The sequence below is a fragment of the Brassica napus genome, chromosome C4 (genome assembly GCF_020379485.1).
Source record: "Brassica napus cultivar Da-Ae chromosome C4, Da-Ae, whole genome shotgun sequence".
NCBI classification, from domain to species: domain Eukaryota; kingdom Viridiplantae; phylum Streptophyta; class Magnoliopsida; order Brassicales; family Brassicaceae; genus Brassica; species Brassica napus.
Window position 1 is genome coordinate 32,277,958 of NC_063447.1, and position 23,378 is coordinate 32,301,335.

Below are 23,378 nucleotides of genomic sequence, written 5' to 3' on the forward strand. Positions count from 1 at the left end.
AATAAAAATTATTAAATAATAAATTATTCATTCAATTGTACCAAAGATATATAAGAACATGTTTAATGATAGTTTTTAGGGTGGAGTTCTTAGCGGGATATAAGAGCATTATTTAAGAGCCGACTCTTACCTTTTTTAATTAAAAGTTAAGAAACGATTTATTATATCCCGTCAAGAACCTCGCCCTAAGAATTATCCATCAGAGATGCTATAAGGAAAAAAAGTTTAACAGATTTTTGAAAACACTAACGACTTTCCTCCATAAATAGATGCTCAAGAGTAAGGGCACTAAAGTCAATTCGAGAGACGGCTCGAAAGCTAGTAGAAACCACCACGCGCCTCTTCCCTCACGCGCGCCCCTCTCATATCGAAGAAAACGCAGGATCCATCCAATTTAGGGTTAGGCCTGCCACTAATCGCTTTCCCCGATCCGACTATAGGAAGGAAGAGGAAGACATGGGCGCGAATTCGATTCCGACGGACGCAACACTCGATCTTGATGAGCAGATCTCTCAGCTCATGCAGTGCAAGCCTCTCTCCGAGCAACAGGTGCCTCCAATTCTCTTCCTATACAGATTTCTCGTAGTTTGAATTGGATTCGTATTGGAGATTTTTGTTGGAAATGAAAAAGGTTTTCGTTTTCTTGCGTGAGTATGAGATTATCCTAATTGATGGCTGATTAGTCGACGTATGTGTATACTTTCTCATTCACGTCAGTTTTGTGGGTCGAAAAAGAAAAGGACTTTATCATATCATTTTAAGATAGGTGATTCACTTGCACTTTGCTCTCCCTTGTATTGTGGGTTTGCCTGACTTACATCAAAGTTATCGTTTTGGATAGGTGGTTAACAAAATCAAATCTCATCAGTTAGATGCATTACTGACTTTTTAATTGGGTAAAAGGATTAAAAAAATAATGAGAATAGCGTTTGCTGGTATGCGATAGAGAGAGGTTACATGTTGATAAGTTACAGTCTGGAGATCATACGAGCTATATCTGTAAAAAAAGTAAGGTCTTTTTACTGTATATGATCTTCTTTTTGCTGCTTATGTCAAAATGGTCACTCTACTTTGACATTTCACTGTTATGTTTTTGATACTGGATATTGCTGCTAGTCGTGTTTCTCTTTATTAAGAATTAAAGGAGGTGAAAGATTTAACTTATCATGTCTACTGTTTTTTTGTTTTGTATAGGTTAGAGCATTATGCGAGAAAGCTAAGGAGATTTTGATGGATGAAAGCAACGTTCAGGTTAGTTATCGATCTTGCATCTCTTGGTGGTGAATATAATTTCCATGCGGTAGATTGTGTAACCATTTTGAATTCACTCATTTTGTTTGGTTTAAGTAGAGTTAATTTTATACATTTCCTTGCACGCAGCCTGTCAAAAGTCCAGTAACAATCTGTGGTGATATTCATGGACAATTCCATGATCTTGCTGAGCTTTTCCGTATTGGAGGAATGGTAAGATCTATAACACTTGCTGACATGCTTAATGGCCGCAAATATACAAGTTTTTTTTTACAGTATCCTTCTTTTCTAGCACTTATTTATTCTGGGTGGTGGGTAGTACAAAGTGTGCATACTCACTGAATACTCAGAATGATTTGGAGCCTCTCATGGGTTATATCTAATAGTAGTGCTTAGGTGTCTTTTCTGGTTCTAATTTGTTGTCTGATAGATCATCTTACGCTTTTTTTTTTTTTTTTGCAGTGCCCTGATACCAACTATCTATTTATGGGAGACTATGTCGACCGTGGATATTATTCTGTCGAAACTGTTACGGTAATTATCTGACTTTGAAGTAGGAAAACATCTTTTGTCTTGTTATGTTGTTAGATCAGATATTCTGTGTGTGTCCATACTGGTTGGTCTCTCTTCCTAACGTTTGTGTATGTTTGTTTGATTACGATGCTAATAGTCTTTCTTTCTTTTTAATTTGATTTCCAGCTGTTAGTCGGCTTGAAAGTACGGTATCCTCAGCGAATCACTATTCTTAGAGGAAACCATGAAAGTCGTCAGGTAAACTAACTTCGTCTCTACTTGTACGTTCACTTTCGGAGTTATACAGTGTTGTCATAGACGAGATGCTTTCGTAATTACAATGTTGGTCATGTCTATGCACTATGCTATATACATTTACAAGTCAGTTTAGGTTTTCCTAAATTTTGTTTGCTGTACTTTGTCTGTCCTCCAACTTTTTATCTGACTCACGGTTTCATTCACTTTTTTCGCAGATTACTCAAGTTTATGGATTTTATGATGAATGCTTGCGAAAGTGAGTCTCCAACATCCTTATGTTCTATAAACTACTAACTCACTCTGTCCATGGCATAAAGCTTCTTTTTTCACAAGTACTCTACACGTCCTTTTGGTTTCTGATATTTGCTTTGCTCACCGTAACTGTTCTCAGTCGTATCTTTTTCATACCTTAATTATTTGTTAGTGCTAATCAAAGCAATGTAATTCTCCTTCTACGCCTTTAGGAATATATTTTGGGTCCTTTCGTTTAAAATTTGCTTAACAAAGCTTCTTTGTACTTGCAGGTATGGCAATGCCAATGTTTGGAAGATCTTCACAGACCTCTTTGATTATTTCCCACTGACAGCCTTGGTTAGTACTATTTAAATCACACTGCAACTTTATTTACTCATATAATATAGATGACCCATTGTCTTCAGCGCTCTCAATATCCGATTCCATCAAAAATGTCTTTTTTGAACATGCATGTGCGTGTGTTAGCGTATTTAGTTGGTAGATGGTTTCTATCCTGAATTGCCGTGAATGACGATATGAATTGCATTTGCTACTTGCACTATCTAGAGCCTAGAGTGTATGATCTTTTAATTAAAACTGTGATGATTGAATTGATGGTGTTGTTAAGAGTTATAGTTACAATAATCCAACTCATGTCATGTCCTGTTCCCAGGTGGAGTCGGAAATATTCTGCCTTCACGGTGGACTGTCACCGTCTATCGAGACCCTTGACAACATTAGGAACTTTGATCGAGTTCAAGAAGTTCCACATGAAGGACCGATGTGCGACTTATTATGGTCTGATCCTGATGACAGGTGTGGCTGGGGGATCTCTCCCCGTGGTGCCGGATATACATTTGGTCAGGTATTGCATTACGTAGCCTCTGTTTCAGAAGCTGTCCTGAATCTCCTTTTTGTTTGCTACAGATAAGTGTGTAATTGACTTTACTTTTTTTCATTTCTGTTTTCGTAGGACATTTCCGAACAATTCAACCACAGTAACAACTTAAAACTGATTGCTCGAGCACATCAGCTGGTTATGGATGGATTCAACTGGGCACACGTAAAGCCAACTAAACTCTTCTTCCTTGCGTAGACTAGCCAAAACTCGAGAATCTTTGCTAACTATGTTAAAAATATGTTCCCATTGACAGGAGCAAAAGGTGGTTACTATTTTCAGTGCACCAAACTATTGCTATCGCTGTGGAAACATGGCCTCCATTCTTGAGGTCGATGACTGCAGGAACCACACCTTCATTCAGGTACGTCCAGAAATCTTCATTTTGGCCTCTCTGAAAGGAAAAAAGACTTGACAGAGTCTAAATTGTGAAACAGTTTGAACCAGCCCCAAGGAGAGGAGAACCAGATGTGACCCGAAGGACACCTGACTACTTCCTTTGAATACAGTCACCTCCTCTCAGCTGCAAAGTCCGGTTGCTAGTTTTTGAAGATCTCTGCTTATTTGATTTGGTACAACGCATCTGTGTTCCAGGTTGCTTCTCTTGAAAATCGATTTGAGCTCCTCCCTTCGAATAGTGTATAATATAGGCAACTGAGTTCAATGAACTTTAAAACCCCTATGAATGTTTGTTGTTTGGTTGAAATGATTCAGCTCCCTTCTGCATCAGAATCTGTTGCATGTGAGATATTATTATTTTGATTCATTACCATTATTTTCCCTTGAATTTCTATCATGATACTCTTTTGATATATACATGATGAGTACATGACATAAAGTTCTTTACTGCCGCAACAATCGAGACTGTGTTTGGTCAAGTGATGTACATTGGTATGATAAAATTGTATGTAATACCAAACAATGAAAGTATGAAACTGTTAATTGAAGTTAATGCAAGAGAATAGCGAAGGAACAAGGTCAAACAACAGACCAGGCAAGGCCTTGGTATCGCAAAAACCTTATACCTGTGTCATATCAAATGAGTCCTGGTTCAAGAATTCGCACAGTTTTTTCTTCCCATTTTCAAATCCGTTGTCAAGCTTGAGCTTGGGAATGCCACCATGCATTTTGCTATTGGTGATTGCTTCACACTTTTTTCCTAAAGCAATGTAGGCATGTGCTTATGTCGCCAACATGTTTCATAACCTCATCATCTTCTGCTCCTCTGTTTGTGATCTGCACTCTAAAACTTCCATGTGGGTTTGACTAGTTATGATTCTCATTTGTTCATCTAGTTCCTGTAGAAGACAACGTATCTAAGCTATTTATTAGGAGTAAGTAAGATATATATAAAATTTGTTCCTATTTTTTTTTTTTTTTTTTGCAGCAAACGGCTATTCTATTACTCAAACTTGAGGTGGTCTGGGAAGCCAGACCGGAATAAAACAACCAATAAAACATAAAGGTCTATGAAAAGAACGTGCATCCCTAGCTAACGAATCTGCAATCTCATTCTGCGTCCTTGGAAAGTAGCTGATCTTGAAGTCCGAAAAACACAACTGAAGAGTTTGAATGATTTCCAGCTCTGTTGAGAAGTTGGGCCAAGCTTGTGGCTGTTCCATCATTGCAATCAGATTCTTGCAGTCCGTCCCAAACCTCTGACATGTCAAGTGTTGTATCATGCTCTCCATTGCCCATTGTAACGCTTCCAGTTCTGAGTGTAAAGCTGTCTCCCGCCTCCTCAAGTTCCTTGACCCCATGAGTTGAATCTTCCCCATTGTATCCTTCCAAACCCATCCCATTCCACTATACTGAGCGGTGGAGGTCCATGAACCATCCACCATACAAATATTACCCAAGCTTAAGGCTTGTGTTTCTTCAGCAGTCTGTGCATGGGGCGGGACCGGTACAGTGTCTCTTGCATTGTACCAAGCTTGGTACTCACTCTCTGCATACCTGACTAGTTCCAATGGGTCTCTGTCTATTCCTCTAAAAAACTTATTGTTCCTAGCTTTCCAGATGTACCAAATTATCCAAGGATAAGGATCTATATCATCCTCTGGCTGCAGAATACCATTCTTTCTCCAAAAAAGATAGTCCATATTAGCATAAATACTAGATACCGGAAAGATTTGAGAGCTCGACGGCGTTGATGATAGTTCCCATGCTTGTAAGGCCGGTGGGCACTCAAAGATATCATGAGTAACAGTCTCTTCTGGCGTTCCACATCTTGGGCAATAATTATCACAACGCATATTACGGCGTACCAGATTCCTCGTCACTGCTACCTGTCATGATATTAGTTGCCATATAGGATGACATATCTTTTGTGGCACATTCACCTTCCAAGAAAAGGCTTGAAGTTTTGTAATACTGGGTTGTAGAACTTCTATATCCTCCTCATCCCTCATCAAATTTGTAACAACCCAATATCCTGACTTAACAGTATATTGTCCGTTCTTTGTGTAGCTCCAACAAAATGTATCACGTCGATGGGTAGGGCTTATGGCCAAACTCAGAATCATCGGGATATCCTCTTGAGCTACATATTGTTCCAGTAATCGAACATCCCACTCCTTGGAAACAGGATTGATAAGACTGCTTACGGTCATCCTTGGGTTTACTACTGGGCCCGGGCGCGAGCCGGTCTAGCTGGCGTCGAAGGGATCCAAAGATCCTACCACACATTAATTTCATACCCTGAATGCACTTTGCTTCTGATGCCCAGTCGTAATAGCTTCCTCGCAGCCATAATACTCGTCCATACATACGATGGGGTATCTGCTGCGCCAATCCGCAACGGCGGACTCAGACGGTAATATTTTCCCCGAAGAACTCTCGCTACTAGTGAATCCGGGAATTGAACAAGACGCCAAAGCTGCTTAGCTAGGAGAACTAAATTAAATTCATGGATCATACGGAAACCAATTTCTCCCTTCTCTCGAGGTGCACACATTTTCTCCCATTTTGCCCAATGGATCCCTCTTTTTGGAGGATTCGAGCTCCACCAGAATTGTGGAATGGCACTTGCCAGGTTCTCACATATCTCCAGAAGTAGCAGAAAGCTGGACATGACATAGGTCGGAAGAGCTAACAATATATATTTAATTAAAACCTCCTTCCCTCCCCTAGATAACCATCTACCAGTCCAACCATTCACTCTGTGTAGGAGTTTCTCTTTTAAGAAAGCAAATAATTTACACTTTGACCCACTGATGTCCTCTGGGATTCCTAAGTAGGAGCCCATCCCGTCTTCGTTTTGTATACCAAGAGTATCCTTGATCTGATGCCTATCATTCGCTGGAATCCTTTTATCGAAGAGTAATGAGGATTTGTCAAAATTAATACGTTGACCTGATGCTTTCTCATATTTCCTGACTACTTTCATAACTTTTTCACATTCACGGGGCTCCGCCTTACAGAAGAAATGGATATCATCAACAAAGAGAAGGTGTGATACCGAGGGGCTAGCGCGAGCGACTCGCATTCCCGTTATCTTCCCTTGATTCTCTGCTTGATTAAGAAGGCTAACGAGCGTAAACCTCTCCCAGGGACAATGTTTCCCCTTGGTTCTCCATTCATGAGGACTTTATACTTGACCGAGGTGATGCATCGCATAATCCATTCAATCCATATCTCTGAAAAACCCATCTTTCTCATGACTGCCTCAATGAATGACCACTCCATTCTATCGTATGCTTTACTCATATCAGTTTTTATGGCCATTCATTTAACTCGTCCTCCTGGTTTAGTTCTCAAAGCATGAAACATCTCCTGAGCTATCATGATATTATCCGTAATCTGTGTACCAGCAACGAAGGCTGACTGGGTCTCAGATATCCGCTGTGGAAGAACCTTATTCAATCTTTGACATAAGATCTTAGATATTATCTTATAGCTGACATTGCATAGACTGATAGGTCTGAACTTTTTCATCTCATTTGGCTTCGTTGTCTTAGGAATTAAGCAAATGTTCGTGTCATTCAGGCCCTGTGCCATTGTTCCCTCAAAAAGAAACTGATTAACCATACGAGTTAAATCATCTTTGACAATATCCCAAAACTTCTGATAGAAGAGAGCTGTCATTTCATCCGGTCCTGGAGCTTTCTCTGGGTGCATAGCAAACAATGCTAATTTAACCTCCCATTCAGTTACTGGAGCAGTCAGGTCCTCATTTATTGCCCTAGTAATCGTAGGTGAGATCTCTGATAGCGCATCAGCTATATCCTCAGGGTTGGAAAACTCAAAAATTTGTCGGAAGTAACTAGTAGCAATGGCTACTAACCCTTCCTCATCCTCCACCACATTCCCATTGTCATCTAAAAGTTGTGTTATCCTATTCCTAGCTCTTCTCTGCTTCACCAATGCATGGAAATATTTTGAGTTCCTACCACCTTCTCTTAGCCAGAGAACCCTACTTTTCTGTCTCCAAAACATCTCTTCTGCCTTAAGAGCAGTAGATAATTCCTTCAGAGCATCTGCTATTTCCTTAGAGGTAGCATCATCATTCGAATATAGGTCTTCCACCTTCTCTTTAAGCTCTTCTACTAACTTCTCGGAATTCACATTGTTCTGTCTCCTCCATTGACTTAACGCTTTTCTACAACTAGCAATGTGTTCAATTATATTCGCCTCAGGAGGCAAATCCTCCGACTTCCATCCTTCGAGGATGACTTGCCTGAGTTCCTCGTTATCCAGCCAACGTTTATCAAATTTAAATTTCTTTTTCCTCTTCACTGACTTTGTTAGGATGTCTGCTAGGACCGGACGATGATCCGAGCCCCAAAGCCTGAGATACCTAACTGCTGTATGGGGAAACTTTTCATGCCAGTCCTCATTCTCCACTGCTCTATCCAAGCGACATCTAACAGTCGTCCCTCCTGATCGTTTCCTACCCATGATAGCATATTTCCAGTAAAAGGAAATTTCAGCATGCCACAGTCGCTCAGCATTTGCTTGAATGGCAAGAAAGAACTATCAGAGCGCCTTCTACCACCTTCCTTTTCACTATGATCAGTTATTTTATTAAAATCACCTATCATGAACCAAAGTCCATTTCGTGTTGTTGAGAAACGCGTAAAACGTTCCCAAACTTGATCCCTACGTTCTAAAACAGGGTCTCCATAAACAAATGTCATAAAGACTTTTATTCCATCAATGAGTGCCTCAATGTTAATCATTATGTTATTTGAAAATAAAACATTAACTTGAAATTCATCCATAAATAAAAGAGCTAATCCTCCGCTAAGGCCAAGTGGCTCAACAGTAAATAAGTGATCAGATCCTAAGTTGGCCTGAATGTTTTGCAACAGCAGCCTCCTATTCTTCGTCTCAGAAAGAAACACGAGTCGTATTTGTTATTTGTTTTTATGAGAAAAATCGATGTTGGGTCTCAATAACAAGGTTTGTCGATATATCTGACATTCTATACGCTATTGACATAATAAGATCATACTTCATTTAAGCAATTAAGCCCTTAGACCTTAGTTCACCTTAATATTCAACCGCTTTTTTGTTTAATTTTCAGCTAATCTGTTTGTTTTTTCCATGGACAAATAAAAATTAGCTAAGGGTAAAAATATCAAAATATGATTCAGAAAATTACAAAATATTCACAGGACAAAAATATGAAAAAAAAAATAATTTATAATGAAAAGGTGACTTGTGAAACAAGTCACACACCTAATAAGAAGAACATTCTTCAAGCCCTTAGTTCTGCACCTTACATAACCAAAAAAAAATACTCAATCCGGCCACTTCATCACAGGTCAATTTGCTTCGTACATATCCTTTATACACAGACCTAAAGCCTCTCAAGTTCTTGAGAGAAAGGACTTCTCCCAAGACTTGTCCCCCTTGATCTAACCGGAGCAAAAGGAGATGGGTTTGAAGAGCTTGAAGCTCTTGGAGATAGCTGAGCTTGTTCAAGAACCCTAAACTGAAGCTCTGAAGGGTAATCTCTCATACAACTGATCCTAGGACCTGCACCAGTACTCCACCTCGAGTGCAGCCTCTCAGCTAACTGATAAGATTTGAGTCCTTTGTGTGAATCTATCCTCTTCATTATCTTCTCCTTAGGTACAGGCTTCTCATATTCTTCAATGTCTTCATCGAAGAGATGAGATTTTGGATATGCAAACTCTTCCTCAGCAATGAATGTCTCCTCTGCTGTCTCATATCCTTCTTCTGAAGGCGTTTCAGGCTCTTCTTCATCATCATCCTCAGCCATGTCCTTGTCTTTTGGATGGAACCTTGTTAATGTATGTAGCTCTGGATGGTTTTTAGGTTTAGCGTTTGGACTTAAACCAGTCTCAGCGTCCACAAAGTCACACGGTTCTTCTTCAACCTCTTTGATTTTTGAAGGCATTCTCTTGACCTTGAAATGATGTTCTCCATCATCTTCATCTGGACTCTTCTACAAAAATTGAAAAACAAAGTCTCTGTAATGGCTTGAATCATACCCTAAACTCAAAACCGGAATTAATGTTACCTTTACATCAGTGAGGTCAACATTGTTCTCCCTAAGAAAAGACATGAAGGCCAAGAAATTCTCTTCTGTTGGTAGATAATGTCCACTGTGAGGCCAAACTGCCTGAAAACATCATCCCAAGAACTCAAACTTAACACATAGAGAGTTACTTCTCGTCTTGTACATAAGGAAACATATTTATTTTTACCTTAAGAACACCATCATCAACCACAATCCTACCAGCAGATAAGGTAGCCCCTCCAGCAAGAAAACTAGAATGTTGAAAGTTGCCCTTTTTCTTCATTCCAACATACATGATCTTAGACACGCTTAGGACAAAGATCCACTTTGTATCTGGAGGACCTTCTTTTGTGTCCAGAACTATCCCACTTTGTTTATAGATTAGTTTACTATCCTCAATCACCACTTCATACTCTTCTCTTTCAGTCTGTTCATAAAAACAACAACAAAGCATTGGTCAGGAGAACACATGAATGTCATCAGAAATGGTCTACTAAGAACTCACCGGACCAAGATACTTGATGCTTTGTTGGTATAGTTTTGTTCTTGGACATCTTTCATGGTTCAACTCTTTTCCTTCTCCTATGTCAAGCCTGAACATACAAAGTTGGTTGTTAGCTTGTAAAATGTATGTACTCCTGATACTGTCACACTTTTGATTGGTTATATAGCAAACCCACCAATAGAAAAAGGGTTGGTAACTGTCACAATGGAGCCAAGCATGGTAATAGAATTGCAGATTGTGGCCATAGCGATGTCGAGGATCGATCTGTTATTATCACATTTTGGCATTACACAAAACTCATATCCACATAAAAAGACATTGTAAAAGAATGTTCTTACTGCCTCAAGCCAGTGCTGCAAAGCCAACTTCCTAGCTTTCTCATCTTTTGACAAGCCTTTACCCACCTAAGGCATTAAAATTGCCAAACCATTGATTAAAGATTAGTGCAAGGGAAGAAACCAACATATTTGATGCAGGACCCGTACTGAGCATAGCCAAATGAAACATTCGTTTTTACCTCCAAATATTAAATAACTATTTTATATAAGTTGCATTGCCCCCAATTGTCGATTATATATATATATATATATATATATATATATATATATATATATTAAGATTAACCTAAAATGTTTGTGGCCTCTTAAATTCCAGATCTGACTCTGGTCTGATGGGCTTAATGTTGTTACCTTAGCAGCTCTTGTTCTTGCTCTAGACCAGCGTGAAACTGCAGTCTCTTGCTTCTCAATTTCGAAAAACGATATAGAACTTCTTTTAAGCTCAGCAAAATCAAGTACCTTCCACCTGCAAACTCCATTATAGTTACTAAACATAGAACTATATTCTCTCTATCTAAACAATGATGCCAAACATACGAACCATCTTTGCTCAACCACCACAGCACAATCAGCTAGCCTCCTCCTGGTTCGAAAGCTTCTATAAACCTTCTGCAGCTTTAACGCAGCTTGGTATCTACTGTCACTTATTAACGCTAGAAACTCGTTTACGTGATCGTTTACGGATAAAGGTTTCCATTGCCGTATCTTATATTTGTCATCTTCTTTCATAAAAGTTAGAGGCTTTAAAGAAAGATTGTTCTCCACGTCTTCCGAAGAAAGGCTAGGTCTTTCTGTCCCTTTCATGCTGAGAGATCTATTGTAGAGCGTCTTTCTAGTTTCTGGTGGTTCGGTGATGGTTGAATCCGATTCATTGTCATTATTAAAGCTGACTGATCGAAGAATTGTCTTCATTTCTACAGAACCAAGACACAAGATGTTTTACCCTTATGTTACCATCAAAAAACATTATATTCAAAAAAAAAAAATTCATCAAAAAACATAACTCATGCACGTAACATTTTTTTTTTCATGCACAACGCAAAGGAAACATACCTTGCGATTCAAACATTACTCATTCGAAATGAGACAGAAGAAGGATGTTCTGTAATGAAAGATTAAAAAACAGAGGAATCTTGAAAAGAGGAGATATCGTGCTAAAACTCTTGAATATTGAGAGGTTGGTGTCTAGGATTAGATGTGAACGTGAGAGAGAACGACAATGACGGCTATCTCTGATTATGAGATTCTCAAGAAACGTCGATCTATCGATGCTAATGTGTTCCATTGGCTGGGAGAAAATAGGATCCTCTGTTTTCTCTTCTTCCTCCTAAACATAGAGAGCCTTCACGATGGAGCTCTAATTTTTGTTGTTGTTCCTCTGTTTTTCCCTTAATTTGGCCGGTCTACTAAAACGGCACCGGTCAGACTTTTATCTATTTTCGTAAAGATACAATAACTTTTGTTTATACACAAACTAATTAAATTTCTCAGATAAATATACTTGTTTACATATAAAAGACATGTACAGGTCTGTACAGGTCTGAATGAAACTTTCACATATCTCGTTGTGAATAAATTTGATATAGTTTACCAACATGGAACTTAATGAGTGGTTGGTAAGAAAATACTGGATTGATTACACTAGCTTAATATGAAAACATGATTGCAATTATGTGTTTCTATATGACCAAAGTAACTAATCATGATTAGTATTTAAATTTTAAGTGTATTAGAAACACAAAAAAATATTATGTGTTTTATTTGAAATGTTTAAAACACTGGGGACCATTCATGCAATTTCAGTCAGTTAGCCGTGTGTCTGTTAAAAGTCCTCTCCTTTCCGAGGAACTCCGTCACTGAAACAAAACGTCGACGTTTCAGCTCAGCGAGATAGAGACGTAGAAGATGAAGATCCGCTAGTGTTGAGCTCCCAAGCACTTGCAGCGCTCTCCATCTTAATCTAAGCTTCTACGTTGACTGGCTTGTAAGTTGCTTCTCTAAAGTCTCAAGACTGTTCTTTAGTAAACAATCTGATCACCAAAATCATAGCGTTTCCTTAAGAGGTTTTTCATTTCTGTCTTGTTCTTGGTATGTTAATTTCTGCTTATCTCAGGTTTCCTGTGTCTCAGCCCCATCGGGAGTAAGATTTTTTCATGTCTTCCACCAATGGTCTTGGAGTTTCCACTGCTCAACCGTTCTATGTTCTGTATCTTGTTGCAACATACATATTTTTTAATGTCTGATTAACCAGTATCATAGTTTTGGTTGTTGAGAAATCAAAGTTGTTTGGTTAATGATGTTTAATTGCACTACCAAAAGATTGTGTTTGTAACAAAGTGAATTGATTCACATTTCACAATGAATAACCACTTTGACCCGGTCTGAATTAAAAACACGAGAAGAGTTTTTTTAAGGTTTCTTCTTCCATAGTCGTCTAAACTCAAATACATGTACAATCAGCAGAAAATGAGGCCCAACATTGTTATAGTTGCCACCGAGGTGAGATCTGCTCAACTATTCTCCTTGATCTTCATCAGAAATTTGCTGATATTTTGGCTTCTTTGGTTATTACCGAGAAACTGCTAGTGAACGATCTATGACTGATAGCTGAAATCTACTCGAGTGGTTGTTTGTTCGATTGAATTAACTAGTTTTCAGTTTGATTCAGCACAGCTTTGTGGCACATCCTTTTTTGTAGTAGGAAGATTCTCATCATGATATATGGGTTTATAGCAGTTCGTAATTTGATTCCTGAAGTTGCGTTTGTTTCTATGTCTAGCTACCGTTTGTTCAAGTCAACATATATAGACTGGATACAACACTTTGTATGAAGTATGCTTCTTACCTTATAACGGTTGTAGTTTGTTGGATCATTTACCTGATATGCCTCTTAACTGGATACAACACTTTCTACGAAGTATGCTTCTTACCCTGGGAAATTATATCACGGTTACAAGGTATGTCATCCTAGTATTGAAACTATCAAGTATTCAATGTATCTATAAATCTTTTACTTTATAAAAAGAAATCTCATCATGTTTTTTTCTACATACGATTTTTTGATTTTATCATTACATGATTAAACGTGATGGTATTGTATTACCTCGTATGCATGAGCTACCAATAGTGACTCTTGCTTAGTTTATGTTCTCTAAACAATAAGTAACTTCTTTTTGGGAACCAACAATGATGATTAAATTTTTTTTGCACTCCTGTTTCACTCTTCAAAGTTTTAAAAGACGAACTTGGATGTTTTCTTACACCAGCTCTTCAGTGTCTCTCCTTTCCATCTACACGACTTTGAAGTATTCAATGTATCTATAAATCTTTTACTTTATAAAAAGAAATCTCATAATGTTTTTTTCTACATACGATTTTCTGATTTTATCATTACATGATTTAACGTGATAGTATTGTATTACCTCGCATGCATGAGCTACCAATAGTGACTCTTGCTTAGTTTATGTTCCCTAAGCAATAAGTAACTTCTTTTTGGGAACCAACGATGATGATTAAAATATTTTTGCACTCCTGTTTCACTCTTCAAAGTTTTAAAAGACGAACTTGGATGTTTTCTTACACCAGCTCTTCAGTGTCTCTCCTTTCCATCTACACGACTTTGAAGGGTAATCCTTAGATCATATCCTCTACTCTTGGTTCACAAATTTTGTTTGATTTCTATGTATTTGCATTCTGTTCTAATGGTTTCATTCTTGTCCTGCTCCTGTAGTTTCAACTCTGAGGAATCTTCATGGCAAATCACGGTGATACGAAGTCCATTAGGGTGATAAAAAGTTTCTCCTCTTGGCCATCTCTTATCTTTAACCCATTTGTGAATGTGTCTGCAAACGGTAAACACAACTTTTCCTCTATTGTCTTTGTTCATTTAAGTTCATTTGTTTAAATAAATCCTTTTCTCCCTAGTGGTTGGTGTCATGTTTCCACCACCAAAAGATACTCAGATGCATCGGAAAAAATTGAAAAGGAAAGCACGAATTTCAGTGGCTTTCAAGTTCTGCCTTCAAAGGTTAGTTTACAGTACGCACGCTCATTAGTTTTTTATTAGTAACCTTTTGTGTTCTTAATATCTGATGCTTTAAACATCTCTCTTCATTCTCAGGTAGAATCTGTGAGACTTATCTTTAAAAGACATCCAGACATTGCAGTTGAGTTCCGTGCAAAGAACCAACATCTGAGGAAAGCATGTATGGATTTCCTGCTCAGCTTAATCGAGACGATGTGCCAATCACTCGAGGAGCTATCCAATGAAGATCTTGTGGAAGCAGACGTTGCACTGACGTACTTGAGAGACGCTGGTTTTAAGGTGGATTGGTTGGAGAAGAAGTTGGACCATGTGAAAGTAAAGAAGGAGAAAGAACAATTTTGTGTGGCTCGGCTACAAGAGATGGAGGATAGTTTACTGGAGTTATGGAAAAAGTGTTCAGACCTGGATGCCTTAGTGGAGAAAGAAGAGGAAGAGTTGTCGGACACAAGAACTCCTCTGTCATTAGATGATGTTGTTTGATGACTTGTGTTCTTAGACATTTTGTGTTCTGTTGTCTTATATATTTTCCCTCTTTGTTACAAAAGAGGTTCTCTTGTTAGGTAATTAGTATTAGTGTCATTTTTTTGTGAAAATGCCTTTTGCTGTTATGGTCTATTACTAAATTTGTTGCATCTCTCACTACAAGAAAACACGCCGAATTCCGACGGAGGTTCCGACGGACACCAATGTCGTCGGACATTTGTGACGGATTACTGACAAATTTCCGACCAAATCCAAAAAATTGAAGTCGTCGGAATTCCGTCGGCCATTTCCGACGGAATTCCGACGAAACAGGTTCGTCAGAATTTTCCGACGACTTTTCGACGACATTCCGATAAAAAATGTAACCGTTGTAGTCGTCGGAAGTTCGTCGGTATATTCCGACGAATTTTCAACGACATTCCGATTAACAGTAAAGTCGTCGGAATTCCGTCGGTATTTTCCGACGAATTTTCGACGAACCATGTGACCGTTGCCGACAAATATATATGACCGTTGTATAGCCGTTTGAGATTGGACAATACCGACGGAATTCCGACGGACTGCTTTACATCCGTCGGAATTTCCTCGGAAAGTCGTCGGAGGTCCGTAAGCAATTTCCTATAAATACATCCCCTCCTCATTCAACTCATTCACACTTCATTCTCTCTTCATTCTCTTTAGTCATAACAATTCCGTGAAAATCATGTCTTCAGAAGTTTATTATCGTTCGTGGATGGATAAACCTCATTTGGATTCGAACACCAATTTGCTTACGGAAGAATACATTCAAGGGATTGGAGAATTCATGAGGCTTGTTCAACAGCAACCGGATGCAAAAAGTGGTATGTTAAGATGTCCCTGCTCTTCTTGCAATAATAATAAGGTTATAAAAGAATTTGATGTTTGGACTCATTTGTATATGAAAGGGTTTTCACGTAATTATAAAGTTTGGTACCTTCATGGGGAAACTGGTTATGAATATGGTAGTACTAGCGAACCTCAGCCTGTTAGTGAACTTCAGCCTGATATTAGGTTAGAAGAATCTAGAACGGATATAGATTATGGTGTAGGTACTGAGCAGATGGTACATGATCATTATAGAGGGGAAGAACCAAACCCCGAATCTAGGAGATTTTTTGACATGTTGGATGCAGGAAAACAACCTTTGTATCAAAATTGTAGAGATGGTCATTCAGTCTTATCATCTGCAACTAGATTAATGGGTATTAAGACAGACTATAATTTGGCTGAAGAATGTATGGATGCGATTACTGATTTTGTCAAAGGTATTCTACCTGAGGATAACCTTGCACCGGGTTCATACTACGAGGTTCAGAAACTTGTTGCAGGTCTTCAACTACCGTATGAAGTGATAGATGTATGTATTGACAACTGCATGATCTACTGGAGAGCGGATGAGACACGGAATGTATGCAAATTTTGTGGGAAACCTCGTTATCAGGAGACGAGGGGAAGAGTTCCGATCCCATTCAAAAGAATGTGGTATTTGCCTTTGACGGAAAGATTGAAGAGGTTGTATCAGTGTGAGCGCACAGCAAAAGCAATGAGATGGCATGCAGAGCATTCCACAAATGGTGAGATTAGACATCCTTCAGATGCAAAGGCTTGGAAACATTTCCAGTCAACATATCCAGAATTTGCGGAAGAGAGAAGAAATGTTTATCTTGGATTATCTACTGATGGTTTCAGCCCATTTGGAAAGCATGGAAGACAGTATTCTCTATGGCCAGTTATTGTGACACCGTACAACTTACGGCCGAGCTTGTGCATGCGACGAGAGTTTTTGTTTCTCTCAATTCTCGTCCCCGGGCCAGATCATCCTAAAAGATCACTAGATGTGTTTCTTCAACCACTAATATATGAGTTGCAACAACTATGGGCGCATGGTTTTGAGACATACGATGTTTCGCGCAAAGAAAACTTTCAGATGCGGGCAGTACTTATGTGGACAATAAGTGACTTTCCAGCATATGGTATGTTATCTGGATGGACAACACATGGGAAGCTATCATGTCCATATTGTCAAGATGACACAGATGCTTTCCAACTAAAGAACGGAAGGAAAACGTGTTGGTTTGACTGTCACAGACGATTTCTACCACCTGATCATCCATACCGCAGGAGTAAGACTTCGTTTACGAAGAACAAGCAGGTGTTTGATGGTCCACCTGAGGAAGTTAGTGGGAAAGATTTGTTGAAGCAGTTTAGGTATTTTGATGCAGAAAGGACGCCAGATGTAGGTGGACATGAAAACATTCGAGTCAATGCGGTTGGAGAGCTACATAACTGGCACAAAAAGAGTATTTTCTGGGATCTGCCATATTGGGAGAGTCATCTATTGCGGCATAATTTAGATGTCATGCATATTGAGAAGAACTTCTTCGATAATCTGATGAACACAGTCCTTAACATCCAAGGTAAAACGAAGGATAATTTGAAGTCAAGGTTGGATTTAGTCGATATTTGTGATCGTTCTGAACTTCACGTTGATGAGAACGGTACGGCCCCTTTTCCCATTTATCGGCTGGATGGTGCTAGAAAAGAAGAGTTCTTTGATTGGATTACAGATAAAGTGAAATTTCCTGACGGATATGCATCAAATTTGGGGAACTGCGTTGATAGAAGCGAAGGAAAGTTTACTGGCTTGAAGAGTCATGATTGTCATGTAATTATGCAGCGCCTCCTTCCGTTTGCTTTTTCAGCATTATTGCCACGTAATGTTCATGAAGCAATTGCAGGTATATTATATTTTTACAATTTAATTTATTTTTATATTTAACAATTATGCTTATAAAAACTTAATACTTACGAAAATTATGTCTTTTATCTATGTAGGGATTAGTGTTTTCTTCCGCGACTTATGCAGCAGAGTAGTGACTGAAGAGGGTATTAATAATTTGAAGACAAACGCACCAGTCAGCATGTGCAACCTTGAGAAGATATTTCCTCCATCATTCTTTGATGTAATGGAACATCTTGCTATTCATCTCGCAAGAGAATTGGAACTTGGTGGTCCTGTGCAGTACAGATGGATGTATATTTTTGAGCGTTATATGCATCATCTGAAGAAGATGGTCAAAAATCAAAGCAGGGTGGAAGGATCTATAGTGGCACAGGTGATCAATGAAGAAACTGCAATCTTTGCTGAAAATTATTTTCCACCAGAAGTGCATACAAAACACCGAAGACCTGCTCGGCATGATGATAGAGGGGAGAGAGCAACATATCATGTTACTGTCCCAAGCATGTTCAAGGAAATAGGACGACTTAGTGGAAAATTCACGAAGCGGAGACTTACGGACACTGAGCACGCTCATTTGCAAACATATTTGCTCACCAACTGTGAAGATGTTCTACAATATGAGAGGTAAAAATATTTATTCATTTATTGTTAGATTAATATTCAATAAATTTATTTCATATTGATAATATTTTTGTATATAGTGTATATATGGCGGAGTTGCGTATGACTCACAGGCATGCAACAGAAGATGAGCTTCGACAACTTAGAGATAACGGATTTGCTGCGTGGCTTCGTAGTTATGTGAGTCATATATCATATTACCCTATGCAAATGATTAGTTTAAATTTAATATATATAAACTAATTAACTTTTCAATCATATATGTTTTTAATTTATAGGTGAATGATGGTTTGGCCAGAGGTCTTGTGTTCGATGATTGGATACGCGAATTTGTGCAGGGACCAAACTATGTGGTCAAATCATATCCTAAATTTTGTACGCGAGGATATGCATTCACAAGGAAAGGTCATTCTAAGACAACATATGATGCTGGTGTTTCATCTTCTTCTGGTGACGATGTCTACTACGGCAACATAAAAGAAATATTGGAAATCCAATTTCCTGGAATGGTTGGATTGCATTGTGTAGTATTCTATTGTGATTGGTATGACACCACCCCAGATAGAGGAGTGAAGATTGATGCGTTTGGTGTTACATCAGTTCATTCGCGGCGGAAACTTCAATATTATGATCCCTTCATTCTTGATTCGCAAGCTGATCAGGTATGTCAATCTATTCATAATTTTTTACCAATATAATTAATTAATGTTATATATTTTACTAATACTTGTATAATTGATATGTATAGGTGTGCTACATCAGTTACCCTCGGGTGACGTACAGAGACGATCCTTGGGTTACTGTAACGCAAATCAACCCAAGAGGACGAGTGGATGGAACTTCTGATGATGATGAACCATTGCAACCAGAGTCTACCAGCAACGCCCAGGCAGTTGAAGATTTGGAAAATGTTCAACTCGTTGAGAAGTTGATTGTGTTTGGACATGATGATGTCGTACATTCAGAGCCAGAAGCTGGGGAGTTTGATGAAGATTCAGAAGATTCTGATTAGTTTTTTTTTTTTTTTTTTATTGGTCCGTCGGAAATCCCTCGCAATATACCGACGACATAGCGACGACAGTGGGTTTCATTGAAATTTGGAAAGGTCGTCGGTATTTCGTCGGAATATACCGACGACATTCCGACGAACTGGACAAGTTCGTCGGAATGTCGTCGGTATATTCCGACGAATTACCGACGACATGTGTTTCTATAAAATTTCAATCATCAAAATCTATAAATTTAGATGCCAAAACTATGAAAATAACACATAATAAGTGTTTAGTATAGTATTAGATCGCAACCGTTCAAATATAACAACTCATTAAAATATTTATGTATGCATATCATTGTTTTCATAACATCTCATCTTAACATTATATACTTATACAATCATATTTATATAAGCTTACACTACAAAAAATGTTGTTGTGTAAAATCGTGTTATAAAACATTTTTATTGTTAAATCTTTATGCAAATACTATATATATTATCAAAGATTTGGATTTTGCATTTAGAAACTTGAAATCAACACCCTAAACACTAAGTCGTCGGAATTCCGTCGGAATATACCGACGGAATGTGTCCGTCGGAATATACTGACGTACACATTCCGTCGGAATTTCAATTTGCCCGGGAGAACCAAACCGCTTGAAAATTTTCGCGAATCGGCATTTGGTATATTTTAATTATACCGACGGAATACCGACGAACCCGTGTCCGTCGGAATCCTCGGATATAATAACCCTCCTTCTTCCTTCTTCGTTATCTCCGCGGCCTCTCTCTCTCAAAACGCACACTCTCCGGCGATTTCTCCATCTCTCCGGCGATTCCGGCCCTTCTCCACCTCTCTTCACCGGCGAATCCTCTTTTCACCCTCATATCTCTTCCCCAAGCCCCAAATCATGTAAGAATCATCCCAAACCTTCTTTTATATCAATTGTTTAGGGTTTTGGAAGTTAGATCTCGGATTTTAGGTTGTTTGATTGAAAATTTTAGGATTGAATGGATAGTTTAGGATATATAAGTTAGGATTGTTGTTTGGATTCTTGTTTTAGTTTTTTTTGGAACATTTTTTTATTTTTAAAAACGTTTTTTGATTTTTAAAAACGTTTTTTTGATTTTTTAAAACGTTTTTTTTTTTTTTAAAAACGTTTTTCAAGTTTCCAGTAATGAAATATATATAATAAAACGTTTTTAAAATTTTTTAAAAATATTTAACAACATTTTTCTATATTTATAATTTTTTTATAATTTTGTATATATATATATATATATAAATCATGTATAATAAAAATTTTAAATTTTTTTATAATTTTTTATAAGTTTCCACTAATAAATTATGTATAATAAAACGTTTTTTAAAAAAAATATAAATATTTAACAATATTTTTCTTCATTTATAAATTTTTAACAATATTTTTCTATATTTATAAATTTTTTATAATTTTTTATACATATATATATATATAAATCATGTATAATAAAAATTTTAAAATTTTTTATAATTTTTATAAGTTTCCACTAATAAACTATGTATAATAAAACGTTTTTTTTTTAAAAAAATATAAATATTTAACAACATTTTTCTTCATTTATAAATTTTTAACAACATTTTTCTATATTTATAAATTTTTTATAATTTTGTATGCATATATATATATATAAATCATGTATAATAAAAAATTTTAAAATTTTTTATTATTTTTTATAAGTTTCTAGTAATAAACTATGTATAATAAAAGGTTTAATAGTTTTTTTTAAAACGTTTATAAAACCTTTTGTAAATATATAAATGAAAACATTAAAAGGTTAAATGTATTAATTTTTTTTTTTTAGGGCCGAGGATGAAGCCCGCCCCGCAGCCCATCTTCGACGTAGTTCGGTGAGCAGTTCCCGTGCATCGGGATCGTCTCATGACTCGGTTCCCGCATATATTCCCGCTCCAGCTCCCGCTGCCCCTCACGCTGCCCCTCACGCTGCCCTTCACGCTGCTGCTCAACAGGATCCGGGGGTCATGCCGGTTCATCTATTGGTTCAACAACCAGGTCGAGAGCATCTCCCGTTTCTCCAACCCAACCCACGACGAGGCCATAGCACTTGGTTAGTATTTTTTTTATTTGTACCGTTATATTTTTTCCTTTAATTAACTTGCTAACTTGTATTTTTTTTAAAGGTTCACCAAGTCGAAAAATGGCATTAGCCGGAGCATCAACCAGATGATGTACTCCATGCTCCGTTTTGGATATCCAAAGTGGAGTGTGATCCCTTCCGACGAACGAGAGTTGTGGTTTCGTCAGTTTGCGGTATAGTAACTCTTCATTTTTTTAAAGTTTTTACATTTTTTTTAATATATTTACTTATTAAATTGTGTTTGTTTTGTAGCAAGAGTTCAACTGGCACTCCGATCTTACGGAAACAGTCCGTAAGAAATTCAACGAAAAAGCCATGGACTCTTATACAAAGCAGATAAACGCGTGGAAGACAGTTTGGCAGAAGAACAAGAAGCCACGGTTCATCAACGGGACGGTGTGGGAGCAGTTGATAGCTCATTGGGAGAAGGAAGAAACTGCAGAGACGTCTTCTAGGAAATCCAGGAACCGGAAGAGCGATCGTGGCGGGAAAGGTATGTATGTGCACAACCTCGGTGCTTGCTCTATGTCTACTAAGGAGGATGAACTTGTAAGTTTTTTATTATTATTTATCTTTATATTTTTTAAATAAATATTTTATATATTCCTTGGCTAATAATGGCGGTTTTTTTAGATCGAAGCAAATGACGGTAATCCCGTTGATCGTCTCCAACTCATTAAGGTGGCTCACACTAACAAGACGACGGGTCAAATTCAGGACCCCGTGATCAAAGGTGTAGTTGATTTGGTGGAAGCTGAAATAGTATCTCAATCTCAGCCTCTCTCTGATGACGGCGACTCTACGGGAGCTTCAACCAACCTGTCTCTATTGCAAATAAATGAGATGGTTGAAAAGGTAATTTTTTTTATTAATATATTTTTTTATAATGTCGATTACTTACTTGTCCCTATTTACTTACTTTAAATATTTTTGTAGGCGGTTCCTAAAAGGAAAGGAGGCCGTTTAGTTGGGTTGGCCCGTCGTGCTTCTTCGTATCCGGCATCTTCTTCGCAAGCTCCGTATGCCGATCCCATGATTCTCGAGGAGCTACATGACAAAGATGAACGGATTGGGGCATTGGAGGAGCAGAACACCACTATCCTTTCGGAGAATGCCACTATCCGTTCGGAGAATGCCACTATCCGTTCGGAGAATGCCACTATCCTTGCTGAGTTGGCATCCCAGAAGAATTTCAACACCGAGATTATGCAGAAGCTAGATCGTTTGATGTCTTCGAGTTCATCTTAGTTTATTTCGGCTTTTTAAAACTTTCGGAATGTTTTTTTTTTCTATTTCGGTTTGTATGAATTTTAAACTTTCTGAATGTTTTTTTTCTATTTCGGTTTGTATGAATTTAAATTATATAATATTATTAGTTTTAAATTTCTGATTTTTTCAATTTATTAATATCAAAAAATATATAAAAATGCAAAATTAATTCGTTTTTAAAATTGGTATATACCGACGGACAATGGTCGTCGGAATATACCGACGGACATATATCCGTCAGAATGTACCGACGAACCACATTTCGTCGGAATATACCGACGAACATTGTTCGTCGGTATATTCCGACGACCATTGTCCGTCGGTATATTCCGACGCCCAAAGTTCGTCGGAATACACCGAGGAACACGCTACGTCGGAATTGTCCGAGGAACGCTCTCCGTCGGTACGTAGTTTTTCCGATGAACTCTGGTCTCGTGTGTCCGCATCGTAATATCGTCGGAAGTTCGTCAGAATGACGTTTCTCGGTATTCGTCAGAAAGTCGTCGGAAGTTCTGACGAAATTCCGACGATTTTTTTTTTTCCGACGAAACGATACCGACGGACAGGTTCGTCGGA

At 38.0% G+C, this 23,378-nt stretch overlaps 3 protein-coding genes across 3 annotated transcripts; 2 read left to right on the top strand and 1 right to left on the bottom strand.

The window, feature by feature from the left end:
- Positions 1–288: 288 nt before the first annotated feature.
- Positions 289–3,941, top strand: LOC111208269 (serine/threonine-protein phosphatase PP2A-4 catalytic subunit). The gene is made up of 11 exons (XM_022707226.2): positions 289–549; positions 1,195–1,251; positions 1,381–1,464; positions 1,714–1,785; positions 1,951–2,022; positions 2,238–2,278; positions 2,547–2,613; positions 2,930–3,121; positions 3,230–3,319; positions 3,411–3,518; positions 3,592–3,941. Exons 1-11 carry the CDS (start codon positions 457–459, stop codon positions 3,655–3,657), a joined length of 942 nt encoding a protein of 313 aa, XP_022562947.1. The 5' UTR covers positions 289–456; the 3' UTR covers positions 3,658–3,941.
- Positions 3,942–8,727: 4,786 nt separating this feature from the next.
- Positions 8,728–13,285, bottom strand: LOC111212753 (IQ domain-containing protein IQM6-like). Its single transcript, XM_022714334.2, has 9 exons — positions 11,541–13,285; positions 11,029–11,401; positions 10,839–10,953; positions 10,488–10,553; positions 10,325–10,413; positions 10,150–10,237; positions 9,832–10,071; positions 9,645–9,746; positions 8,728–9,569 (listed from the first exon to the last, which is right to left on the bottom strand). Exons 1-9 carry the CDS (start codon positions 11,554–11,556, stop codon positions 8,958–8,960), a joined length of 1,701 nt encoding a protein of 566 aa, XP_022570055.1. The 5' UTR covers positions 11,557–13,285; the 3' UTR covers positions 8,728–8,957.
- On the top strand, positions 11,707–15,012 carry LOC111212752 (MATH domain and coiled-coil domain-containing protein At3g58410-like). Its single transcript, XM_022714333.1, has 3 exons — positions 11,707–11,765; positions 14,412–14,514; positions 14,608–15,012. Exons 1-3 carry the CDS (start codon positions 11,707–11,709, stop codon positions 15,010–15,012), a joined length of 567 nt encoding a protein of 188 aa, XP_022570054.1.
- Positions 15,013–23,378: the final 8,366 nt, after the last annotated feature.